This window comes from Aegilops tauschii, chromosome 6 (assembly GCF_002575655.3).
Source record: "Aegilops tauschii subsp. strangulata cultivar AL8/78 chromosome 6, Aet v6.0, whole genome shotgun sequence".
Lineage (NCBI taxonomy): Eukaryota > Viridiplantae > Streptophyta > Magnoliopsida > Poales > Poaceae > Aegilops > Aegilops tauschii.
The window spans coordinates 495,883,533-495,904,080 of NC_053040.3; the positions used below are offsets into that span (position 1 = coordinate 495,883,533).

The window sequence follows — 20,548 nt, forward strand, 5'->3', positions numbered from 1 at the left end:
GAGAAGACTCGGCCAAAGGAGAGTGTGATCAGATGAGCGGCCGGCCTATTGGCTATATATACACACGCACGCCAAGCTTGATGGTACGTACCAAGACCAAGAGGTAGCTGTGACCCACTCAAGGATCAAGCAAAGATTCGTCACCATGGCGGCAATGAACCCAAGCAACCAGCAGGCCTCCACGGCGGTGCCTCTCCGGGCCGCCATGAATCCCATGCTGCTAGCGTTGGCATGCGCTGGTTCTAGGAAGGAGCTGGAAGAAGCGTGTCTCAGGGAGCCGTCGCTTCTCGAGGGGGTCACCGTTGAGGGGGACACCGCACTCCATGCGGTGGCCTCCTACGGTGACAGTACTAACTTCTTGAAGAGCGCCGACTTCATCTTCGGCAAGGCCAAAGACCTCCTATTTGTGCGGAACAACAATAGAGACACGCCTCTGCACTGCGCCGCACGGGCCGGGAGCCCCCATATGATCTATCGCCTCATAGGTTTTGCTAAATGTGTTGGCAGAGCCAAGGAATTGCTTGAAATGGAAAACAAGCTCGGTGAGACGGCTCTGCATGAGGCTGTCCGCATCAGGAGCGATGGCATAGTCAAGCAGCTAATGGAGGAGGACCCGGAATTGGCCAGCATCCCCAGGGACGGCGCCTCACCTCTATACCTTGCAGTCTTGTTTGAAGATAAGACCATTGCAGAGACGCTCTATGCGAAGAGCGCCGCCGGGATGCTGTCCTACTCCGGTCCAAATGGCCAAAATGCACTGCATGCTGGAGTTCTCCGAGGCGAAGGTACGCACGTACGACCCCCTCTGTACCACAATACTTGTAGCAAGTATTGTATTGTGGTATTGTGCTACAGAGGGAGTACATGCGTCTTCTAGATATGTACTGTATTCACTGGTCATCTAAGCATACATATATAGTGCATAATTCTTAGTTTCAAAAATCAGCTCCAGATAGAAAAGGCAATTCATACCATTGAAATAATAATAGAAAATACTTTTACAATTTTAGTTATTGGCATATAAAGAGTTCACGGTATAAAAGTCCATGTGAACTCTTTTATATTATTAAGCCAGTATAGCCGGCACCAAAACGGTATTTTATAGAGAGAAAACAAAACATAGACGTTCGTGGACATCCCATAAAACAAAACACCACTGTGCGCTATAGATAATGAGTCTTTATATTTTTTGATGCATCTGCAACGAAACAATGTCAAGAGCTAGTCGAGATATCAAGAATGCACGTAGTACAAAACATAAAAATAAAGGACGCGATATTGAATTCCTGCATCAGCTAGTTCATCAAGAAGTCCGAAATGATAGGGAGAGACGGACAATATATTTCTATACACCACCCCAAATGACATGCCAAATATGTTGGCGTATCGGATTAGCTCTTGATTTCAAGGTGGACAGCATGTCCGCCACTATCTTACAAAGAATCAGTATCTCCGGTCCCCTTGTCAGACATCCTTACAAGTTTGAAAGCAGTGTTCCACAACACTAATGCCAAGTATCTACGGTCGTCTTTCCATTACTAGCATGTAAAACTTAGTTTCCCTATGTCGTATTTTATTATTTTATCATTTTTGTTGTTGAGAAATTTATCACTTATTTATATTGTTACTTAATTTGGTTTTCCTTCTCCACTTGCTGCTTGGTTTGACATAATGAATCCATTTGCAGTGATGACAGAAATGCTGCTGAACTGGAAGAAGGACCTTGCAAAGCAAGCAGATCAAATGGGGAGTACGCCTCTCCACATTGCTGCATCACTTACTGGGGTTGGAGGTGCATTTCGCTGGACCTTCAGCCGTACATTTCCATGGGTTTTCCAGAAGTGGCATTCAGGTGTCCCTATAAAACCCTTGGTACATGCTGACCCATATCAGTTGTATCAACCAGACCATGAAGGATCATTTCCCATTCATATCGCTGCCGCATCAGGTCTGTATTCAACCATCAAGACTATGATTACCGAGTATCCTGAAACCGCTGGACTGCGTGATTCAAAAGGTAGAACATTCATTCATGTTGCTGCTGAATGGAAAAGAGACTATTTCATTACGCATGCTTGCTGTACTCCATCGCTGGCATGGATTTTGAATATGCAAGACAAGGATGGCAACACCGCCCTACATTTAGCAGTACAACTTCGGGTTTTTGACAGCTTTTGCTCTCTATTAATGAACAAGACAGTACGCTTGGATTTGACAAATAACAACGGGGAAACTCCTCTAGATCTAACATGGAGTAAGATACCTGCCAGTGGATATTCCTATCAATGGGTAATACACCGTCCTTTTCTCCTTTTAGTTTTAGGCATTTTCCCTTGAAACCTTAATAAATAGTGTAGTAGGGAACCTAAGTTTGGAAGAAGAAACAGTACCGAGCCCTATTTTAACATTTTTTTTCTCTTCTTCTCTTTTGCAGAACGCTGGGAAATTGATAGATGGTGCTTTAACATACTGCCAAGCTAGGCATGGTTATCATCTCCGACATGATCAACACATAGCACGCTACTTTCCTAACCAGAAACAAGAGGATGAAGGGATTGAATCAAACAAACTAACAAATTCAACACAAACTCTGGTTATTGGTCCTGTGCTAATTGCAACAGTCACATTCGGTGCATCTTTCACTGTGCCTGGCGGTTACAATACCAGTGGCACACCAGCACTTGCTGGCGGGTATATATTTGACGCATTCATGATGGCCAACACATTAGCATTTCTTTTATCCGCTGCAGCAACCATCAATCTCATGTATGCTGGAACGACTATGGTTGACTTGCGCATTCGGCGTCTTCACTATAACATATCAGCATATTGCGCCTTCTGTTCGGTCACAAGTTTGGGTGCTGCTTTTGCGTTAGGCCAGTATTTGATTTTGTCTCATGTTGCGCATATGACAGCAATTGCAATATGTGCATTGGTGTTCCTGATGTCTTGGTGCGGATACATGGAACCTCTAAGAGGCATTGGTTTAGCAGGAGCGCTACGTGTTCGACTGGGCAGCAGTAAAGCATTTTTCATTTGCGCAAGTATTATGTTCTGGCAAACACTGGCAGTATATTGGCCCCTGGTAATAATCTTCGGTTGGGCAGTCATTTCAGCAAAATATGGACACAAGCAAATGAATTGATTGGATCACTGCGCGGCGAAAGAGCGGCCAAGGTAAATGATATTGTCCAGACTAATAGCTTAATTTGGAAATTCTGATACTAAATTTCATGTAGCATAGTTATCTACTACTGTGTCGTGGTGGCTAATTAATGTTTGACAGGAAATAGTAGAAAATATTCTACTACTGTTCCTTGTGTACAAAATAAAAATTAGGGAGTGTATACTATAAACAAGTGAAAGAGAAAAGAGAGTGCTATGATCATTTGAATTTTGATGTTTTGGTACGACTTCTCAAAATTAGGGGCTTCATTCTGAAAATGTTTTCAATTTCTCATGATCCAGATGTTCGAGGAAGCAAATAAATTTGTGCCACCAAGCAAAATGGCAGGTCAGGTCCAGACATGTGGTGTAGAGTTTTCTTCAGTCTGACATGTCGACACAACAAAATCTTAACTTTTAGCAGTGAAATTTCCCCTTTTCAAGGTTCTTGGATTTATTTATTTTGTCAGGAAAGGTTTCTGGAGTTTAAATCGTCAAAAATTAGCAGAAGCTAAAAGAATTTGTTGAAAAGAGCTCTGCCCAATCTAGTTGAAATGGGGCATAATCACTTCATGGTGTATGATTTGGTTTGTGAGCTTTTCTTGATGAAAACTTTGGGAAGTTTCGTCGATATGCTTCCGATTGCAGAACAGTGAATTGCACTGTTGCAAAAGGCTTCCAGTTGCGAAAGGAGTGAATTGCACTGTTGCAAAAGGCTTCCAGTTGCGAAAGGAGTGAATTGCACTGTTGATACAAGAAGTTGTCCAGGAAGTTCAATTTCATAAATCGAGTATCAAATTTTACACTTGGGTGCATGATCTTGCTCACAACAGTGGCTCTTAACATGTTTTGCTTTAGTTTCCAGTTTTTTGTCTGTTAATACAGAAATGGTACTCCCTTCATTCCATAATGTAGTGCGCATACGCTTTTCAAGATTTAATTTTGACCATAAATTTAACCAACAAAATGCGGGTTATGTGTCATAAAAATGACAACATTGAATTCGTATTTGAAAGAAGTTTTCAATGGTATAATTTTTCAGTAACTTGATTTGTATATTATTGGTCTAATTTATGGTCAAAATTAAATCTCGAAAAGTATGAGCGCACTACATTATGGAAGGGAGAGAGTATATTATAAGAAAAAATTATTTTTTTTCTGCTAATTCCAAAGAAAACATAACTTTTTCTTTTGCAAAATGACTTAGTAATAAACATATACTCCATCTGTTTTAAATATAAATCTTTTTTAAGAGAATTTCAATATGGACTACATAACCCTGACCCCGTGTCGCCTTGCTCGGGCGACACAGGGGAACCTAGCGCCGCCGCCGCAAAGTCCTCCTCTCCCCACTCCGCATCGCCGCCGCCTGAGGGGCTGCCGGCGAAGCCCGCGCGTGCCCCAGGGGAGGGTGGCGGCGGGGCACTTTCTCCTTTCCGCGGTGTAGCGCGTGCGCAGCAACTGCGTCTTCCCGAGGTTGCGGGGACGGCGTCTGCGCGGAGAGCGGCTGGACCCTGGCCGGGCTTGGCCGGATCTGGCTTCTCTCCCCTCGGTGGCTGCGGCAGAGTGGAGCGCGACACGTCGGCGGGCCGGTGCTCGGCGGCTCCATGGTGGGGTTGTTGGCGCCGGTGAGGGCCTGCGGTGGGCGGCACACATCGACGAGGTGGTGCTTGGCGGCTCCATGGTGGAGCTGTGAGCTCTGGCAGGCATCGAGGGCTGGCATCCGGGGCGGTGGCCCCGGGAAGGTGGTTGACGTGTCGGCGGCTGTGGAGTTCGCGCGGGCGACACGGCGATCGCGATGTGCTGGCGGCTGTGGAGTTCGCGCGGGCGACACGGCGATCGCGATGTGCTGGCGGCGGGAGGCTCGTCCTTCCTGTCTAGGTAGCTCAACGACGACGGTTCTTCGGCGGGTCACAGCTCCGGCGGCTCGGGCTGTAGCTTCTGCGTTCTGCACGGGCTTTGGACCCGCAGATCTGGCCGACGCGATGATGCGGGGTGGCAGCCCACCCTTCCCTGCCGGAGGATGTGTGTCAGTCTACGTGCCGGTGATTTGCTGTGGTTGGCTCGACAGCAAGGCATGGTGGTGGTAGTCATGGCGTTGTTCTTGTGCAGGAGTGCGCGGGTTAGTGGAGTTGCTGGCATGGGAGGGGTGGTGTTGATGATCCGAGCGAAAGCTTGGCTTGTTCTTGCCGGCCGGCGGCGGCGGCGCCCGCGGGCATCACTTTCTTCCTTGGAGGCGCCATCAAGGTGATTTGGGCATTCTTCGCTCTCGGGTCAAGATCTTCGGGCGAAAGTCATGATCCTGGTTGGATCAGGCGGTGGCGTCGTCTTCAATGTTGTATACCCTCTTGGGGGCGCCGTCTTGAAGATCTTGGTCCCATTTGTGATTCATGTGGGCTGGGCGTGCACTACATTGTGGTCAGCAGGTGCTCGACCGGTGATGAGGTGGTGTGGCGTTGCGACATGTGTAGCAACGACGATGGTGGCGAGCAGAGCCAGGTCGCGGCTTGTCCTTCTGATGCCGAAGGTCTGGTGCGTCAATGGGTGTGCCTATGTTGGTTTCTGGCTGTGACAAAGAAGTCGGAGCTGCGGGCGGCGGGGCCACTGCGGCAATGATGACTCTATGAGGGCGGTTTTCAATGAGCGGTGTTCTTCAGGTGTCGTGTTCGACTAGGTTGGTGCGAGGCTTGCAACTTTCTCCTGTGATGCACGTCAGCAAAATTAGAGTTTTCATGTCCTCAGCGTTACGGTCGACTATTTGGTGTTGCTTTGTTATTCGATGCTACCTCTCGACGGCTGTGTCGTTGGTTGTGTCATTATCTTGTTTGTGGCCAGGTCATTCGTGTGTGTGCCCCATATGGGGTTTGTACTTTAGTTTTCGTCCGGTTTTCCTCTAATTAACCGGACAACTTTTTTCTTCTTAATCAATGAAAATGATAAATATTTTGTCTTGTTTCAAAAAAAAATATGCACTACATACGGATGTATATATGCATATTTTAGAGTATAGAGTCACTCATTTTGCTCCTTACGTAGGCCATGTTGAAATGTCAAAAAGAACTTATATATTTATGTAACACACAAGCATAAGTTTCATTGTCGCTACGCACGTGTACGGTGTACCCCTTGGCGGTTGTGCTCTAGCGACTTGAAAGCGCAAGTCTACCCCGTCTGATATGGCCCTAGACAATGGAGGTGTGGTGGATCTCGATCCGTGCCGACAGAAGGGCTTCAATTCTGTTGTTAGGTGTTTGTTCATGTACTGCTTAGAAAGGCGGGGCGGTGACGCCATGACGGCTCCTTAAAGATGGAGTAATATTCTCTGCGACCAGCCTTCTTCTCGACGGTGCGTGTAGCCTCGTCGGAGGGCGTGGAGGTGTGTCTCCGACAGATCTCGTGGGATTCGGTCGACGTTTGTCTTCGGTGGATCCGCTTAAATCTTGTCCGCATTTGTGTGTTCACGGGTTGGATCCTTCCGATTTACGTTTCTCTTCGTCGACAGCGGTTTCTCTTCATCCTGTAGCAGGAGCTTTTTGTTAACAAGAAAAGAGCTGATTTTTTTTTTTTGAGAAAAACAAGAAAAGAGCTGATGCCTGCTTGATGTTATATCATGGCTTTGTAGGCTTTGCTTGATAAACTGACCTGGTGCCTGCTAGTGGGCCATTCATTTGGGTCTTGTTTGTTTGTCTGGGCTTGATTATTTTCTTTTGCTGCTCTGGCCCATCGACGACAGATCTCTTCTTATTCTTTCTGCATTTGTTACCAGCAACTTTCACTCGGATAAAGCATAATTCTGACCGTTGAAAAATTGGCTTCCTAAAACATACTGTATGAAATTTTCCTCATGGACCACTTTGCATTATATACCGAGAAATATATATATATATTATTATTATTCAGTTCAGAATCATGCAAGGGTAATTCACCTTTTAATTTTGTCAACAGTTGAAAGTTCACATGTGGTGCAAACAAACCACATGTGTTTTTCATTTTATTTCAGGTATAACACGCAGTCATATCTGGAAAGCGGTCAAATTTCTGAAGCGAGGCTGTTATAAATTATTGTTTCCGCTACTATATTTTCAACCCCCTCCGTTCACAAATATAAGATGTTCTAATTTCTTTGAGAATCAAATCTATATACACACATTTTTATTTTATTTTCACTCATTTTAGTTCATATTGAAATATCCAAAACATCTTATATTCATAAACAATGAGAGTAGTTAATTACTGGAAGAGGGAATAAAATTGCTTGATAAACATCTTACATTCATACTTACGGGAATGAGGGATAACATGCGTTTTTTTTTTACAAACGATGCTAATTAATCTGTTTCCAGGAGTTTGTAGACATTTTTGAAGGTTTTGAAGGAAATATTTTCAGGACTCTTCAGATGGTGAACTTTTTCAGTGCACGGGTGCATAGAATACAAGACTCTTCTGCATGTAAAGGTAGAAACCCAAAAGGCTAGGCTAGGTAAAAGGTAACCTAGCTAGCTTAGTTATCTATGCCACCACGCCAAAGCAAACCTCAGAGCCAACAAATATTCTCCTTCCATCTTAATTTTACACCCAGACAAGATTTAACTGAGCATGAAAATTATCATCTTCTGACATGCAGTTCAGTTTTGCATTTACAGGCGGGCATGAATTAAACTGAATGTTTTTGCACCAACGATTAATCGAATCTTATCTAACATATAAACAAATTGATTAACAAGAGGAACAAAATAAATGCCTTGCTTAAAGTGCCACCCATCACTCTTCTTTCCTTTGCTTCCTCTCCTTCCTCTCTTGCCTTTCATCTTCCTCCTCTCCTCTGAAAGGGACAGACAGAGACAGAGACAGAGGAGAGCATAATTAGTTAACTTGCTTCCATCTTCCTCCCCTTGTCTATAAACTTGCCTTGCCATCACATAACACCACCACCAAGCTAAACCATCCAGGCCTCCATCTCCACCTCAGCTCAGCCATGGCCTCCTCCTCCTCCTCCTCCTACATGCCCCTCAGGAGGTCCGACAGCGTCGCCGACATGATGCCCGAGGCGCTGCGCCAGAGCCGCTACCAGATGAAGAGGTGCTTCCAAAGGTAGGTACCACAAGTCCACAACACAAACACTCCTTTCTTTCTTTCTTTCTCTGAAATGTATGACGGATCCTTCCTTGCTCTGCAGGTATGTCTCCAAGGGCAGGAGGCTGATGAGGAACCAGCAGCTGATGGAGGAGCTGGAGGCGTCGGCGGGCGACGACAAGCCCGAGAAGGCCAGGCTCGCCGAGGGCTTCCTCGGCTACGTCATCTGCTCCACGCAGGAGGCCGTCGTGCTCCCTCCCCTCGTCGCCTTCGCCGTCCGGACCAACCCCGGCGTCTGGGAGTTCATCAGGGTGCACTCCGGGGACCTCTCCGTCGAGGAGATCACGCCATCCGCTTACCTCAAGTGCAAGGAGACCCTCTACGACGAAAAATGGTACTGCATCATCAATTCATCTATACATACTACAAGAAAGAAACCTGATGAACCCAGGCTTGATTGGCTGCTGTTGTTGTTTCTTCAGGGCGCGCGACGACAACTCGCTGGAGGTCGATTTCAGCGCGCTGGACCTCTCCACGCCTCATCTGACGCTGCCGTCGTCCATCGGCAACGGGATGCAGTTCGTCTCCCGGTTCATGTCGTCAAAGCTGAGCGGCAAGCCGGAGAGCATGAAGCCGCTGCTGGACTACCTGCTAAATCTGAACTACCGCGGCGAGGTAAGCAACAACTAAGCATGCATGTTGATTGATCGTTCCATTCGGCATGGTCAGTGTCGACGGTAGAATGAGCTCGGCCTCTCCTCACTTTCTTGCAGAAACTGATGATCAGCGACACCATCGACACCGCCGACAAGCTTCAGACAGCATTGCTTCTTGCAGAGGTCTTCGTCGCAGGCCTGGAGAAGAGCACACCTTACCAGAATTTTGAACAAAAGTAAATATCAGAACACTTTGTTGTAATCAGACAGCTATAAACATAGAAAGCAGCAGGACATGCATGTTAGTATTTACTTATCAAAGATGTGTTTGCTGGCTGTTGCAGGTTTCAGGAGTGGGGATTGGAGAAGGGGTGGGGTGACACTGCCGAAACATGCAGAGAAACACTCAACTTCCTCTCCGAAGTGCTCCAGGCGCCGGATCCGATCAACATGGAGAAGTTCTTCAGCAGGGTGCCGTCGGTGTTCAGCATCGTGATCTTCTCCATCCACGGTTACTTTGGTCAAGAGAAGGTCCTTGGGTTGCCGGATACCGGCGGTCAGGTACAGGGATCATTATCCCACAATGGAAGATATAACCCTGAATCCACAGGTATCAATGCTTGAAACAGAAGCCAACATTTCAATCTTTCCTTGACAGGTAGTTTACATCCTGGACCAAGTTAGAGCTCTTGAAGAGGAATTGTTGCAAAGAATCAAGCGGCAGGGCCTGAATGTTACCCCGAAGATTCTTGTGGTAAGCTTCGATCGCCTTCATTAAACTACCATGACCTCACGCTGCAAGGAGGAAGCTTTTGACAGCTGCTCGAACATCTTGCAGTTAACAAGACTCATACCGGACGCAAAGGGAACCAAGTGCAACGTTGAGCTTGAACCGGTCGAGCACACGAAGCACTCGAGCATCCTCCGCGTGCCATTCAAGACTGATGATGGGAAAGATCTTCGCCAGTGGGTCTCCCGGTTTGACATTTACCCTTACCTGGAGAGATATGCCCAGGTATGTCAGCTAGGAATTTTCCTAGGTATTGGCAACACCTTGTGAAAGAACTGAATGTGACACTGATAACAAACCTTTATCATGGTGGTTTCAGGATTCTTCTGTCAAGATTCTTGACATACTTGAGGGGAAGCCAGACATGGTCATCGGCAATTACACCGATGGCAATCTAGTAGCATCCCTCTTGTCGAGCAAACTCGGGGTCACCCAGGTGAAAATGAGCTATCGAGATGAAATCCTGAAAAATGTTGTTCCTCTGTCACCAAACAAATCTGACATCAAAACCAACAGGGAACAATTGCACATGCTCTTGAGAAGACAAAGTACGACGATTCGGATGTCAAGTGGAGAGAAATGGATCACAAGTACCATTTCTCCTGCCAGTTCACTGCCGACATGATCGCCATGAACACTAGCGACTTCATCATCGCTAGCACCTACCAAGAAATAGCCGGAAGGTCAGTCACTCCGTAAACTAAAATCAGTCTCTCAGCAATGTCGTGCAACTCATCCCAGGATTCCCTGACAAAATGCAGCAAAGACAAACCTGGCCAGTATGAGAGCCACTACGCCTTCACAATGCCAGGGCTGTGTCGCTACGCCACAGGCGTCAACGTCTTCGATCCCAAGTTCAACATCGCCGCCCCTGGCGCTGATCAATCCGTTTACTTTCCATTCACACAAAAGCAGGCTCGGCTGACAGACCTGCACCCCCAAATCGAGGAGCTACTCTACAGCAAGGAGGACAATGATGAGCACTTGTAAGTAATATATATATATATAAGGCTTTTTAATTTACTGTTGACAACATTAACTGCTAATAACTCTGGACTGTGATATGATTCAACCAGAGGGTACCTAGGGGACAGAAGCAAGCCAATCATCTTCTCGATGGCAAGGCTCGACAAGGTGAAGAACATTACCGGGCTGGTCGAATGGTATGGTGAGAACAGGAAGCTCAGGGACCTTGTCAACCTGGTCATCGTTGGGGGGCTCCTGGAACCTTCACAGTCAAACGACAGAGAAGAGATCGAGGAGATCAACAAGATGCACAGCTTGATGGACAAGTACCAGCTCAAGGGACAGATCCGCTGGATCAAAGCACAGACCGAGCGCGTGCGCAACGGCGAGCTGTACCGTTGCATTGCAGATACCAGGGGGGCCTTCGTTCAGGTAAAAAAAAACTCAAATACAGTTAAGCATGAAACTCAAGCACTGACTATGTGACTGAACCGTGTCTTTCAGCCTGCACTCTATGAGGCATTTGGACTAACGGTCATCGAGGCGATGAACTGCGGGCTGCCAACCTTTGCAACAAATCAAGGAGGACCAGCGGAAATCATCGTCAATGAGGTTTCGGGTTTCCACATCAACCCGCTCAACGGCAAGGAGGCAAGCGACAAGATAGCAGCCTTCTTTCAGAAATGCAAGGAGGACCCCACCTACTGGAACAAGATGTCCACTGCCGGACTCCAGCGCATCTATGAGTGGTCCGTAGAATCATCATCCTAGAATACTTATGGATAACTATGCTTCTTCTTCACAAAATAATTTAATAATGTCTGGTCTGTGATTTTAGTTACACGTGGCAGATTTACGCGACTAAAGTTCTGAACATGGGGTCGATGTACGGCTTCTGGAGGACTCTGAACAAGGAAGAGAGGCAGGCCAAACAGCTCTACCTACAGATGTTCTACAACCTTCAGTTCAGGCAGCTGGTAAGTTGAGAAAAACATAAGGTAGGCGACACCAACATAACAGAACCCAAACCAATTTCACTGATGTCATCTGTTACTGCTGTTTTCAGGTCAAGACTGTCCCTAAGGTAGGCGAACAACCCGCACGGCCTACGGCGGGAAGCACGGCGCCTGCTAGGATTGCACCGAGGCCAAGAGAAAGGCAAGTGTGCCCGCTGTTACGAAATTTACTGAGGCGATAGCAGGGAAGCAACTGACTGACCTGACCGTTTGTTGTTTCGACTCTTCAGAAGGCCGCAGACGAGGATTCAGAGGTGAGAATTGCCACCAATCATCAAGCTGCAAAACAACAAAAGAAGCATATCAGGTCACACTGGTATAAAACTGATGAATCTCTGAATATTGTGTTTGCAGGATCGCGACCAGCTTACTCGGCCCGGTGCTCCCGACGTCCAACTTCTCCCAGGATGCAGCCTGAAGTGAAGACCAAACACCATAAACCAGAAATGTGCCCTGTGTTCCTGTGTGTGTGCCATTGATTTGGAAAGTTCCAATGAAACTGGAACTAATCATGATGATTATGAGAGTAATGCAAAGTGTGAAGAAAAGGAGAAATGTGAGCCCTGCACTCATTACGATAGTGAGTGAAGCAACAGCAGTTAACTGCTTCTGCATCATGCAAAAGCAAGCAAAATACTGATAACTTATCAGTGATAAGACAACATAAAGCAAGTAACACCAGCAGAGCTTCAGAAACGAGATTTCAAGCTCCAGACCCTTAAAAGTACTCGAGGTTCAACATTTACAACATAACAAAGCACACGCATAGATGGTACTTCAGCAAACATAGGCCAGCATAGTACGGCGCACGAGACAGCGGCCGGCGGATTATTACTACTTTCTTCACATAATTACAATGACAAGGGGCGACCCGCCGACTTAAGGAGCATTTTAAGCTCCGCCTTCACGGGCTTCAGCAGTAGAACATGACGTTCTTCACATTGTCCTTCAGAGCTGGAAGGGGTTTGACAGCTGCGCCGCCGGGGGCCCGAGTACCGCGTGACGCCGACGAGCCGGACGTCGGTCCACGCCCACCGGGCCCACTTGCCATAGAGCCACTGTCGGAGCTCTCTGGCTCCATGTAGAAACGGGCACGGAAGGCGGCCAGATGAGCATAGTATGCAGGTGGAACTGCAATGGAACAGTTCAGGAAAATATGACTTCAGAAAGGAGACAAAGCAGTAGAAGTATTTTTCACCGAAACAAGGCAGTAGAACTTTGACAGTGATCCCTGGAAGAAGGTAACTCACCAATCGACACCGAACGAGTGCACCTCGCGTAGCTGCAGAAGTGGTTCGAGTTAGAAATGAATTTTCTAAATAAAAAATTAAGACAGAGAGGGGACTAACGTGTAGCAGAGGTTGTTGGTGAGAGTCTGCAACCCATCAGCTGTAAAGTTGTTCTCGTCCCACAAGACGTGATAATGAGCGGGACGGCTGGTGCCCTAGAGACAAGAGGATATTATATAGATTGTCTGTTGGACCCTTAGATCACAAGATGAGATGCAAGCAAATTCTGTCTGGTGATTACCTTGATGCCAGCATGGCTGCACAAGTAAAAGTCGAATTCAGTCGGATGACAGATCTTCGTGTCCACAACGGTACCTTCAGATGTAGAGCATTTGGGAAGGAAGCCCATTTCAGACCAGTCAGCAGGCAGCAGCAGCAACAGCAGACCAGAGTACATTGGTGAAACCATGGTAGCAATGTGTGGTATGAGTTGTTTGTAAAATCTACGTACCTGGGAGTATGTTCCCACTCCTGTCCATCGAGTTCTTATCATTGTGATTGTGCGCAAATAGTCTCGTGTGGTGGCGTTTCTGAACCACGATGAAAGTCACCTGTGGTTGGTAGTTTGCCTCCAGGGAAGCACAGGCCTGAGTCACACAGAATGAGATCAAAATTTAATGGAAACATCTGAATACGGATAAATAAAGAACTGGATGGATAAAGTAGGTATTTACTTTTCGGATCGCATTGAGTTCAAACAGCAGAACTTGGTAAAACTGGCCCTCGCTAACGCCATCCCTGATAAAGGTATATAAGACAGGGCATCAGTGAAAGCAGACAGCACATGACCTGGTGTTCTCTGATTGGGCATGCACAAACCTGTAAAATATTATCCGCTGGGGCTTCTCACCGGTCGATTTCTTAAAGGATATAAGTAGCTCCCTGCATTTTTTTGTAGTGTAATAAATTGCTAGGATGTTCATAAGTTATAACTATTTAAAAATAGACGAGCAGTGTACCTAATCATGCCACTACTGACTGGTCCTTTCTGTGGATCTTGCCGGACCTTGTACAAATCCTCTATCAGCTCTTGCCGGTGCGCCTGAGCAGAAACTAACCCCGCGTACCTCGTAACCTCAGGCCAATCTTGGGAGGCTACAACCTACAAGACAGCGTGCAGTGACTGATTAACAGAGTACCAAACCCCTCTTGCCAAAAAAATAATAGTCAAAGACTTGAGAACAGGTAGTCAGGTACTAAATATTTTTCAACTTACAGCAGCGATCGAGGGACTGCTGTCCTCGCCAGGATGAGGATGGGTCACATCAGCACCAAATATGATCGTAGGTCTGTCGGTGACCAGAGGAATACGCCTCGACAATGCATCCACCAGCACAGTGTTCCTGCCCCCGACCTTACAAAGCGAAAAAAGGTCAAGGAACATGGAACAAAGATGTAAATTGTGAAGAAAAGCAGCATCAGGGCACACTAACCTTGACATTTATCTTCAGTGCAATGTTTGCATAAATTTGCTTGTTCAATTTGAACACCTGCTTCGTGCAACAGCATTGCGAAACTATTCCAAGATCTATTTCGCACACGCGCTTCAGATCACCTAGCATCAGATAAAGAAACAAGTAACTGTAACAACGAACATCATGAACAGTAAACTTAGGAAGGTTGCATTTGTCAGATACCATAAAGCGAGCCGTTGTTATCAGGAAGGATTCCAATAAGCAGATCAAGCTCCCGGCGCTGGGGTCCAAGAATGTTCATTGCCTCATGGTACCGAGCTTTGAGAGCTCGCTCCACTTGATCCGGGCGTGCACTCATAGGTGGAAGAACAGGCTCCAGAGCAAAGTCCTATCATGATGATGCATGATACTGTTACTGCTGAAGAAGACTAGATGAAGACTCAAAGCACAAAGCCTACGATTCATGTTGATGCTTTTATATCTATGGATCTTGGTGTGGTTCCTTCATGCTGATATGCGCATTAATTTTGCAGGAAGCATGCCAAGAATACTTGCCATTCCCGAGTCTTGGCACATCTGAGCAAGTTGATGGCAGAAATCACGAGCAAGCTTGTCCGGCACGTTACGGGCGAAATTGACGCACATCCAGCTTCTGACTTTGCCACCATTGACCATTTTCTGGTTATGAAAAATGAAAAGGGACATTAGATATTTATGGAGAAGAGAAAAGTATGTTTTTGGTCCCTCAAGCTCCCCAAAAGTATAGACTTGATCCCTCAAGAATTTTTGGTATACATTTGGTCCTTCAAGTCTCAAAACCAGATAAGTTTGGTCCAAAATCAGATTTTAAGCACGTTGACCGGGTTTGACAACGTTTGACCATGTTTGAATGATGAACTGTAAATTCAAAAGCATGTTGGTTTTCACAAGCATGGTTTTTGTCACAAAATTTCAGTTTTTTTTGAATTTGTTTCCTATTTTTTTGAATTTACTGTTCACCGGTCAAACCTGGTCAAACCCCAGTCAACGTGCTCAAAATCTGGTTTTGGACCAAACTTATCTGGTTTTGAGACTTGAAGGACCAAATATATACCAAAAAATCTTGAGGGACCAAGTCTATACTTTTGGGGAACTTGAGGGACCAAAAATATACTTTTCTCTATGGAGAATAAACAAATATATACGTCTATTTGGTTAACGAAACTTGGTCAGTGCTGAAAACCAATCGACTTTCAGGGGAAAAAAATCTGACACCGACTGACTGATGTTGGGCAGAAACTTCAGATTGTCAGTTACAGAACACTATTTTTTTTTCAATACTCATTTGTTTTGTATTGTGCAATTCAACAGATACGGCATGCATGCAGAGTCTTCTGACTTCCGTTTTTTTGTAGGGCTAAGATGAAGCAAAAGTAAGATACAGGTAGATCGAAACCAGGAGCTGCTAAGGTCAAACTTTCTAGCTGGAAAGCTGCGTATTACGAAGCTTGCCAACATAAAAAAAAAATGCAGGGCGCAAAGGCCTGTCGTTCATAGGAGCTGTTGACATGCACAGTGCTGCTTCAGTGTTTCTGAAGCAAGTTGCTTGCAAACAACTTGGCTAAGAGTTGTTTATTCAACCTTTGCTATTTGTTGGTTGGGCACAAAGTCTAACTAGCAAGTTATTTGTTTCAATCTTCAGTTGGCTCCCCTTTTGGTTCCCTCCCTTTCGGTTATTTCCATATACCAGAGATGAGGCTACTTTAGAGTTGAGTCAGCAAATAAATAAATAAAAAGATAGCCTTTGCTCCCGAAACAAAAGATGAGAGAACTTTGTGAACAGAAGAATATTTATGTGATTACCTTGTTCATCATATTCCACTGACCAACTCTGGGTAAACAATCCTTTTCTCTACCAGTCTCGTTGTACTTAAGCTGCATCAAGAGAAAAGGCGGCATAAAGCATGTCTGTAAAGTCAAAAGTTTACAGGCAAAGGATGCCCCATTCGCTTAGCGCAACTGCACTGCTGGGAGATGACCAAGGGTACGGCAGCGAAATAGCGAGTAAAATTCACAGTAAGTGGGACGACCTACCCGTGGGGCCGGCAAAATCCGTGCATCTACTGATGCCAGACGGTCGCTAATCTTAATGCCGAACTCTTTCGCATAAGGATCCTCCTGATAAGCATTGTGTTTGACCATCTGTGTTTCCGAAAAACAGAACAAAAAAAGAGGGGCAAGAGTTATATACTGAAGTTGCACAAACAATTATCTGTAGAAACACATCAGACATGAAAAACAAGAAATTTCATGCCTGGGTTATATCACGCTCCCGATCACGCGGGTACTGACATGTCTCATCCAAGAGAGCTCTTATCTGATTCTGATTTAGTCTCTTGGAGTACCTCTGTCCCTCCACTATTTTGCAGACCTGAACAAGCTCAACTCTGGTCAGAACATATCCAAATGAAAATGGTTCGAACATTTAATTGCTTTGGGCACTTGGCTTACCTCCATAGGCAAGTAATTTGGACGCTGCTGATTGCCAACTTGGAGGCAAGGCAGGTACGTGTGCTGGATGGCAAAGCCATATGTCTCCTGAAAGTATTGTACGACTGACTTTACTGTACCCCCTTCATCAACAGGAAAACTGCGGCATGAAGAAACAACGGATCATTCTCAGGGAATATAGCAAGCAGGGTTCATTTGGTAAATGCTTTCTAAAAATATCATAAAAAACTTGCATACGTTAGCTCTCGAGTTGCCTGGGTTGTCAGACCAGATATTCGGTACTTCCTTCGCATGTTGCCACGATGAGTAACTTCCACCTTTACTCCTCTCAGTGCCTTCTTGATCTATGGTATCAACAAAGAGCACAGAAATAAGTTTTGGAACAGTAGGCACTGAGCAAATTTCAGCTCAAGAAACCCACATTTTATCTGCTCTTAAAAGGACAAGTTAGTTTCGCGGGGAGACCTTAACACGTTCGGCGTCTGAGAGGGGCCTCGAATGGATGTCAGAACGCAGCAGCTGCGCGGCATAATCTATCACAGGCAATGGCTCAATGAAAGCTGTCGCTGACATATCTGCAAAAGCATGAAAGGGAAAATAAATAAATCCAAAGTAACAAAATCATGCAGAACATAATACGATATGAAGGTGAGATTGTTTTACCAATATTGAGTGACAGGCCCATCTGAGTAGGCCGGATGCTCTGGTAAAACCCGCGCCAGCTCTCTAATCCGTCGCCGAGGGGCTGCCTCCTGCCCAGGTCCGGCGAAAAGAAGGATCGTCCAAACGGCGCATATCTGTCAGAACAACCAATTTGAACAGTTATCTTCCTCCATTTTCCAAACGGCCTCTGTAGAATATCACTAGCGTGTGTGCGTCATTGCTACCTTGCAGAGGGCAGCTCCCGCAGCACAATGTCAAGGACCTGCAACGCCTCCTGAGGAGCTTCCGCGTGCCTCCCGGCCAGAAACATCCCGAGGCGATGGAGGTCGGCTCGTGCGGCGAACTTGATGACCACCTTGAAATTCCTCTGTCGCCTGAATCAAATGGAAGAAGAAAGTTAAGTTCAGAAACACTGAGCATACTTGTTCAGGTCTGAATAAATATGGAGTGCGAAATGGCTGACCTCTGGGCGCCGGATCCATCGTCGTCGTCAAGCAGAGTGATCTGAAACTCCTTGGAAGCGAACGGCAACGGGCCCGCCGTGTAGAGGCTCTTCCTGCCGTCGTACGCCGGCAGCCTCCCGCCGAGGTAGGCCGCCCTGTGCAGGTTCACCAGCTCGTGGATCACCGCCCGGTTGACGACGCGCGACGTGACCTCCGGGGTGATGGACACCTGCGGTTGGAATTCAGTTAAGTAATTTTGGCAAGACAGTAACAAAAAGAAAAGTACCTAGATCACAAGTCGCAAGGATAATAAATAAAAGAAATCAAGAGCAAGAGACGAACATGGTAGTGGTGGAGGTCCTTGTCCGGCAGCTGGGCGATGAAATGGTTGGCCTTGACCAGGCACCTGGTGCCGGCGCTGCCCTTGCCTGGGCGGAGGGGGAACCGGATCGCCTTGCTCGACGCCGGGATCGCCGCCTGGCCCGTTGCGGCAGCAGCCTCGGCCTGCGCGGGCACGGGCACTGGCTGGGCGGGTGGCGGAGAAGGGTCTTCCATTGCTTGGCGCAGCTCGGGAGGCAGGCGGCCCAACGGCCCTGCGGCGGCAGGGGCAGGGGAGGAGGGGCCGTCGCCACGGGCAGCACGGCCCCTGCCTCTGCCTGCGGCCGCATCGTGTCTTGGGTGCTGCGGCGGTGCGGCGGTGAATCCCTGGGTGCCGCGTCCTCCCCCTTGCTGTTGAGGGATTGGGCCGCGCCCACCTCCTCTGGCAGGAGGAGGATACTGCTGCTGCTGCGGCCTTCCCCTCCGTGACCCCATGCCGGCCGGCCGTGGACTGGAACTGCAAAAAATGGACTTGAAAAATAAAAAATAGGCATGGGAGTAAAACTGGAGAGAATCAATGATCCAATCCAATCAGACAAATATGTAGTGTATGAGCAAACAATTGGTGCATGAAACCAAAGGCGATAGTAATTGTGTGGTGTGGTTATACATGAAGAGTTATTAGCGCCTGCCTGGCTGCTGCTGTAGAGCAAAAATAAATCTTTGGAAGATGGGGAGGGAAGAAGAGCAGGAGCCTCGCCTCGCCTCGCTGCTGGATCGGTCGATCGGTCGGGACTGCTTCCGATTGTGATCGTGATTGCTTTGGTGGGATGGAGGAGGAAAGTAGAGGGGGGAACCGCTGGTGGTGGTGGAAGTGGGAACTGAGTGGAGTGGAGCGTGGGGCCCACATCACACTCTCTCGTGCTTCCTTCCTTCCTTCCTTCCCCTGCACTGCACTGCACTGCATGATGTGATGGGATAGAGTATGCTGCTGCTGTGCTGACATGTTGCGCACGTGTCACCTCCTCCGCTTCACCTCCACCGTCCCTTCCCTCCAGCCTGGCATCCATATCCATTTCCCCTCTCCCTTAGACCGAACTGGACTAGAGTGGGAGCCCACGTGCCAGCACCTAGTATCACACAAGAGGTTAAGGGCATGTACAATGATGCCTCTCGCAGAGGATCCCCGCTTCCCTATCCAAACCTACTTTCCATGACATCCGATTCTACGTGACACACACTTCTTTACCGCAAGGCTATGCATTAGCCATGCCCTAATTCTACTAAATAAATAAATAATGACAAACAATTACTAGCATACATGGCTCTAGCATAGTACTAGTCATGGCTGGTCCATAAAAAGGATTTGTTAACTACAATGCTGGGAAGACCAATCGGCCGGGCGACATTGGAGACCCGCCTGACTTGGAAGGAACACGATCATGTTCGTGGTGACGAATTTGGGCTGTTGTGTGTAGCACTTCTCAAAAGGCTAATTCATATTTATTTTTCTCCCCGGAGCAGTATCAAGGACGAGAGATTCCGAAGACCTCCTCATCGGTGCACGCCGATGTTAGGATGGAGTGCACTATGATGGTGGCGCAATGCGCAAGCGAGACAACCCGGAACCCTAACTTATTTATGTGAGTCTTTGACGGTGACCTGCAAGTCTTATATACAGAAGAGCCCACATGCTTTCACTTCGCCACAACCATCTAAACCGACTTGGTTTCCAACTTAACAGTCAACAAAATGTCCGCTTGTCCGCCAAGAAATCAAAAATTACAACGGTAAAAGCAAGTTTCACTCCTGCAAGGCCACGTGCCATATTTCAATGGATCATTCACTCGTGCATGCCGCATGCCCTTTGGCCCGAGCACGTTTGGTGTATCCTTTCTCTCATCATACCAGTCACTAAGTGTAATTGGGAGAACCCACTATATATGCTGGTGTCACATCACCTCCACTAGCGGCAGTTAGAGACATTTAAATTGCGCACTAAATAGAGCCCTCCCAGGCCATCAACATATTTTACCGTCGGATCTGGACTTGTGGGTGTTCTTGACCGTTGGATCTTCATTTAAGGATTTAGTCTCGCCTGGCTTGACCGTTGGATCTTCATTTAAGGATTTAGTCCCACCTGGCTTTCATTGATGTGAAGATCGCGCTACACCGGATGGGCCGCTACTCCCGTAACAAAATCTAAGATCCATTGTTTAAATGGGCCTTCTTGCCAATGAATCAATCACCTGTGATCGATTTCC

General features: G+C 46.9%; 3 protein-coding genes and 1 long non-coding RNA gene across 8 annotated transcripts; 2 read left to right on the top strand and 2 right to left on the bottom strand.

The window, feature by feature from the left end:
- The first annotated feature begins 145 nt into the window (after nucleotides 1-145).
- On the top strand, nucleotides 146-2,375 carry LOC109749313 (protein ACCELERATED CELL DEATH 6-like). The gene is made up of 3 exons (XM_020308277.2): nucleotides 146-785; nucleotides 1,688-1,794; nucleotides 1,843-2,375. Exons 1-3 carry the CDS (start codon nucleotides 146-148, stop codon nucleotides 2,335-2,337), a joined length of 1,242 nt encoding a protein of 413 aa, XP_020163866.2. The 3' UTR covers nucleotides 2,338-2,375.
- Nucleotides 2,376-7,701: 5,326 nt separating this feature from the next.
- On the bottom strand, nucleotides 7,702-11,980 carry LOC109749306 (uncharacterized). Of its 2 annotated transcripts, none has more exons than XR_005760998.3 (6): nucleotides 11,869-11,980; nucleotides 10,457-10,640; nucleotides 10,279-10,346; nucleotides 9,984-10,147; nucleotides 9,208-9,891; nucleotides 7,702-9,108 (listed from the first exon to the last, which is right to left on the bottom strand). It is a non-coding gene; the product is annotated as an uncharacterized lncRNA (long non-coding RNA). The 2 variants fall into 2 exon arrangements; XR_012188301.1 differs by having other exon boundaries at nucleotides 10,457-10,635; nucleotides 11,869-11,972.
- On the top strand, nucleotides 8,058-12,221 carry LOC109749305 (sucrose synthase 7). Its single transcript, XM_020308272.4, has 16 exons — nucleotides 8,058-8,256; nucleotides 8,342-8,632; nucleotides 8,721-8,913; nucleotides 9,012-9,130; nucleotides 9,239-9,455; nucleotides 9,553-9,648; nucleotides 9,733-9,909; nucleotides 10,004-10,120; nucleotides 10,201-10,367; nucleotides 10,446-10,670; nucleotides 10,761-11,082; nucleotides 11,155-11,399; nucleotides 11,489-11,627; nucleotides 11,717-11,808; nucleotides 11,897-11,920; nucleotides 12,021-12,221. The coding sequence occupies exons 1-16, from the start codon at nucleotides 8,141-8,143 to the stop codon at nucleotides 12,082-12,084; spliced, it is 2,604 nt and encodes an 867-aa protein (XP_020163861.1). The 5' UTR covers nucleotides 8,058-8,140; the 3' UTR covers nucleotides 12,085-12,221.
- Nucleotides 12,222-12,354: 133 nt separating this feature from the next.
- On the bottom strand, nucleotides 12,355-19,303 carry LOC109749304 (protein argonaute 1C). 4 transcript variants are annotated; one of them, XM_020308266.2, is made up of 23 exons: nucleotides 18,977-19,303; nucleotides 18,309-18,801; nucleotides 17,987-18,195; nucleotides 17,748-17,897; nucleotides 17,524-17,657; nucleotides 17,326-17,435; nucleotides 17,098-17,204; nucleotides 16,861-16,999; nucleotides 16,664-16,780; nucleotides 16,444-16,551; nucleotides 16,213-16,284; nucleotides 14,926-15,048; nucleotides 14,593-14,758; nucleotides 14,389-14,510; nucleotides 14,172-14,309; nucleotides 13,915-14,057; nucleotides 13,775-13,837; nucleotides 13,630-13,693; nucleotides 13,407-13,542; nucleotides 13,197-13,270; nucleotides 13,016-13,110; nucleotides 12,917-12,948; nucleotides 12,355-12,797 (listed from the first exon to the last, which is right to left on the bottom strand). In XM_020308266.2, the coding sequence occupies exons 1-23, from the start codon at nucleotides 19,288-19,290 to the stop codon at nucleotides 12,580-12,582; spliced, it is 3,327 nt and encodes a 1,108-aa protein (XP_020163855.2). In that variant the 5' UTR covers nucleotides 19,291-19,303; the 3' UTR covers nucleotides 12,355-12,579. The 4 variants fall into 4 exon arrangements, with proteins under 4 accessions (XP_020163855.2, XP_020163858.1, XP_020163857.1 ...); XM_020308269.3 differs by having other exon boundaries at nucleotides 19,050-19,233; XM_020308268.3 differs by having other exon boundaries at nucleotides 18,955-19,222.
- Nucleotides 19,304-20,548: the final 1,245 nt, after the last annotated feature.